Below are 5,256 nucleotides of genomic sequence, written 5' to 3' on the forward strand. Positions count from 1 at the left end.
TCTGCCTATAAATAGTTTAACGGTTTCCGCCCAAGTCGGAGAACTCTGGGGATCTCACAGGAAACACCTGTGCTTGTCACCAGAGAGTTGGGGACTTGATCAATCCCCAATCAATCACCCCGTCAGCGTAAAATATTGACGTAGAAAGTCTTGCAAGCCCGACCATTCGTTCCGGTGCCACGTCCGTCATTATCCCGTTGTAACCTGACTGCGTGCATGTATTCAACTCTGTAACCGAAGCTATATGCATGTACTCAACTCTGTAACCGAGGCTGTAACGGAACAAAGGCTCGCCTGCGTCATCATCACTATCTAGGCGACGTAAGTAAACAAACTCCTGTAACCTACACGTGTCTGTGCCTGGTTAATTCCACTCCATCCATCAATTACCCGCCTGCCGAGCTCTAAATCTAAATACTCCAGTGTGAGTCAGACAGCTGCCGGCGGCTGCTCTGATTCACGACAATTGTAAGCTTAGATCTTATGTTTTTTCAAACTCTAGTAACACGAGTCCTTCGAATAACTCTCTTCTGTACTTCAAGTAATTAACTGATGTTAAAATCAGTAAAAAAAATTCTAAAGGAAAAAAGTAGTGGACCACTCTACTCTCAGTAAAACAGTAGTAACAGTTTCCTTCAAGATAATTACCTTGAATGTACACTAATCAGAATTTGCCTCTTGATCTCCTACAGCAGGGGTTAGCAACCTATGGCCTGTGAGCCAGATCCAGCCCCAGGAGCCACTGGACCTGGCCTGTGGAGCTTGGGCTTTGGCAGCATTCAGTAGTGAAGGGCCTTGGCAATGGGGTTTTGCCCTTGCTGCAGCCAGGCAGCTGGGAGCTTCACCCATGCCATATGACCACTGGGCAGCAGGGAGAAACAACAGCTGGGTCCTGGTACCAGTCCACCTCAGACCCAAGCTGGGCCATTCTGGCGTGCCACCAGGAAATGTCGCTGACCACTTTCATGCACAACTGAAGCTAGTTGTGTGAACCTTCCCCGCCCCCCCCCTTTTTTTTTAAACATAATGAGGTCGGTGTTTTGTTGAAACAGAGATGCAAGTATCTAGAAATGTGTTCAGAATTAAATCCTTTTGATTTAAAAGTTCTTTTTATGAACTGACCATAATGTTAGGGGCAGTTTAAATCTGATGAACTACACAGACACATGTGGTTCTGTACATCAGGAAAACTTTAAAGAACAATCAATGAAAGTGCATTACAGCAAAAGTACAAAAAAGAAAAGGAAGTAAACTTTTGTAGGCATATAGCACCCTGTTATTCCAGTTTACGAAAAGAATAGTTCTGATATTCAAAAGTTACTGAATATTTGCTTTATGTTATCCCTCACTAAAAAATAAGCACTATAAGGTATTCCTAGTGTAGACTGAAAAAAATTATATGAAGTTCAAAATATTTAAATCCACTTGATTTAAAACATCAAAGTAATTTAGCAGATACAAGACATTTCATACAGAGACATGTCTATAGTTGCCTTCTTTTTGCATTCTATTTATACTACCTGAAAACTACCCCAAGGCTGGCATTTGCTATTAGGTGCCCTGTTCTAATGAACATAAAAAGATTTCTGGGAAAGTGGATCTGAAGGAAGTAAGATGGTGTAGGGAGGGGATGTGCACTAAGGAGAAAATTGTTTCTATTTTTAAAATAGTACTAATTCTATTGATAGTGAAAAGTCAATGGGGGAATACAAGGAAATGATTGTTTCAAAAGATTCATTCCCCTCTTCACCACCTCATTCTTAGCTAAACCCTTCCTTGCTGGGGCTCCTCCCTCTGGATAGGGACAAACATGCAAAAAGCCTGAGACTGAATTGATTCACTCTTCAGCAGCCCTCCCTCCCTTTCTCAGTGCTAAGCTGAGGGGGGCGTGGCCAGGCCCCATAGAATGCTCTCATTAGGGAAGGCTTCCCCCCTTGCTGTTGATAACAAAACATTTAGTTACATAGCAGGGAGTTGCACAGGGAGTTATGAGCATTTATCAGTCTGTCAAACAAAACAAAAGCTTTTCTCATTAGTTCAAGCTCTTCTTAAACAACTTTTTCCAAGGAAGGAAAGTAGGGACATTACCAGTTATCTGTTGATTAACTCCAAAAAGCCCTAAGCTGACACTGTGCTGTCTGCCTTTGTCATGTCTCCCACACCACAGACCATAGCCAGCAGAGACCAGAGCCCTGCCCATCAAAGCATCTGGGATGCTGGGGGACACTTGTTTAATTTAAAACAGGAAGGGGTCTGGGACAGACGCTGCATAAACCAGTTTGACCCAAATCAGTTCAGTCTGATACTACATTCAACCAAGATTATCTCAAACCGATTTCAGCCATTTTGAAACTGGTTTATGTGCACTGAACATCTGTTCTGTTACAGGTTTAAACCAGTTTCTGATCACTTAAATTGGTTTGTGTGTAATGTCTGTCCCTAACCTCTAACATAATGGATTGGATATGATTTCTTCCAGAACCCAGCAAATGACTGAGTTCGTGCTCTAAACAAACAGTAGATATGCCTCTGTGTCAACTCAAAGCTGTGTGTGCTGTTTCCACAGGGCAATATTCTGCTGACTTGGGGTAGGAGAGGCAACTTGATTGTTTTAATTATTCAAAGTATGGCTTGTACCTTGAATTGAGTGTCTTCAGTTGGGAATAAATTAGAATTTTTCCAGTGAACGGGGTTTTTAAAATGTTACTCTAGCATACATTTTCTTATGACCACATTACTTTGATGTGATTTCAACATAATAACATGTAACTGTAATAATTAAACTTTTTTTCAGGCTAATTAGCCCCAAAAGCTTTTCTTTTACACAACACATTTCATGATAGTCTGAGTTATAAATCATTGCTTTAGCTGAAACTTGCTGCTTTCCACGCTGGTGCGTCTAGCAGGTCTAATCAGAAAGATGAATTATTTCAATACTGAAAAAGCTTTTCCATCATCAGGATTGGCAGTTACCATTCGGACCAATCAAACTGCAAATAAAAGGAGATACAACACTATAAAAGTTTTTCCTGCTTTCTTAAATGATAAAAAGGCAATTAATGAAACATCAGAATTGTCAGTCTTTTGTAATGAGCAGCATGTTGGAACTGGCAATATGAAACTGAGATCCCTTCTAGTTGTTACAGGCATTGTGCAATTAACCGGTTAATTGTGCAGTTACCTTAAGACCAACTGCACGTACAAAGTTGCTATCATGCTGTAAAAAGCTCCAAACAGCTATAAAGTTGGACCTAAAAAATGTGTAATAACTTTATAGCTAGTTGCTATTGACCTTCAATTTGCACATGTAGCAGAGTCCCCTCTGTGGTTGGGAGCCCTACAGGGGTACACCATGCCTAGCATGAAACCCCTGGGCTCAGGGGATCATGGCTGCCATATCCCCCAGGCTCAGGGGTTTATTAAAAACTGAGGGATCAGAGCAGCCACACTGAAGTTAAGGGGAGTCTGAGAAATAATGGTACAACTGATCAAAATGCTTATGAAAGGTATTGTACCCTCAAGGAATGATACATTAATATTACTGCTCTGAACTCACATATTTATCTTCAACAAACTGTAAAACTGCATTGAAAAATTAACTGAATATTCAGGATTAGATGCTTTTATTTAAACAGATACTTGTCTTAGAGAAATTAATTCCCCTGCTAGAGATGAGCCCAAAAACCTGGCGACCCATGAAACACAATTGTTAATGAATTACAATGACAAACCAAATGTTGTAGCTAATGACTTTCTGTATCCAGAAAAGGATCAAGTCCACATTCAGTGCGGGCTTATTTCCAACATTTTGGAGTGTGTGATATCAAGACATACTTAGGAGTGTTCATGCACATAAATGTGAAGTGGAGTAAGTGTCTTTTGATCCATCTCTGTAGCCATTATAAAATCATTCACAAATATTTTTTCCCCTTTTGATTGTGTGAAAGTGTCTTATACACTTGAAACTTTTGTAGGTTGTTACAAATGTAATTGTACATCTGTAGCCACCAAATCAATTTTTGCGGTGCCACTGAGTTTACAAATGCCAGTGAATAACTCCTCATTACATTAGATATATCAAAAGATCCTCTATTTTCTCATTACCAAGCCTCAGCAGTGCATACAGCAGACAAATTAGCAGTGTAAATCATGCTTTATTCCTAGCAACTGCATAATTGGCTTGTGTGCATGGTTCCATCAATTACTTACAGTAAATGCTTTTCTTTGCAGTAAACAAGTTGTAAATGGATCATTACATCTTAAATTTATTATTTGGACAGCCATGGCAGTAATTAGTGTGGCAATGACTTGTATGCCTGTTTCCTTTAATATTCTTATGAAGTGATAATGATTAAGGACACAGCACATTTTTTGGAGGGGGGGGCATTTGCTCTTTTCTTTACATGTATGGTGCTGTTCCTTATTTATTTGGAAGAAGTGTTGGATGCTTTGGTCCATTTTAACCTGGCCCCTTTCCTCAGATGATTAGTCTCAAAAGATTCCTTTGCTGCTTATGCAGTGTAATGCAGCACAAGGATTAATGTCAGCAGTTGTAGTTGGTTTTTAATTATTTATATGCCAACTGTAGTCAATAGCTAGCGCACATAATTTAACATGGTGCTGTTTTTAGAATATCCTACAATCTGAAAGCAAACACAAGCCACTCCTCCACTCCAGCCCACCCCCCAGATAAATCAATAGAAAGGCAAGATACCTGGAAGCAAGTAATATATGTGATAATACAGAAAACATGTAGAGCTCAATATACAGCTACCTATATCCTGAAACTACGGATTTGCAGTTCTATGCAGATAGGTAACTGTTTGTTACTAGTAGTTAGCTGTTGAGTTTGTAAGGGTAGGGATCAGCATTAATACTATTCTGTATTGTATTAGGACAGCCTCCAATATGACCCTTCAACTTGCAGCAGTGGCAGATTGAGGCTCCCAGCCATAGGGGTGCAGCTGGAGTCAAAGGCTCCACTGCACCCCCACAGCTGTGAGCTCTGTTAGCGGTTCCAGGCTCCCAGGCACAGAGGTGCACCAATCTCCCCTGTGGCTGGGAGCCCCATCAGCTGATCTGGGCTCCCAGCCCTGGTGGGCATGGTGCATCTCTGTATCTGGGAGCTTGGATCAACTGATGGGGCTCCCAGCAATGGGGGCCACAGTACACACCTGTGGTTGGGAGCTCCACCAGCTGTTGGGGCTCCCAGCTGCAGGAGCTTCCTACTTGCCAGTGCAGGGGGGAGACATTCCT

The 5,256-nt window shown here is 41.2% G+C and overlaps 1 protein-coding gene across 1 annotated transcript in view; it reads right to left on the reverse strand.

The window, feature by feature from the left end:
- Nucleotides 1-2,952: 2,952 nt before the first annotated feature.
- Nucleotides 2,953-5,256, reverse strand: part of LOC102383324 — a 186,712-nt gene continuing 184,408 nt past the window's right edge. The window contains exon 73 of the mRNA XM_014519708.2: nucleotides 2,953-2,990. Within this exon, the coding sequence (XP_014375194.2) occupies nucleotides 2,986-2,990 (5 nt within the window). The 3' untranslated portion in view covers nucleotides 2,953-2,985. The remainder of the gene's footprint in view (nucleotides 2,991-5,256) is intronic.

This window comes from Alligator sinensis, unplaced genomic scaffold, assembly GCF_000455745.1.
Source record: "Alligator sinensis unplaced genomic scaffold, ASM45574v1 scaffold73_1, whole genome shotgun sequence".
Taxonomy (NCBI): Eukaryota; Metazoa; Chordata; order Crocodylia; family Alligatoridae; genus Alligator; species Alligator sinensis.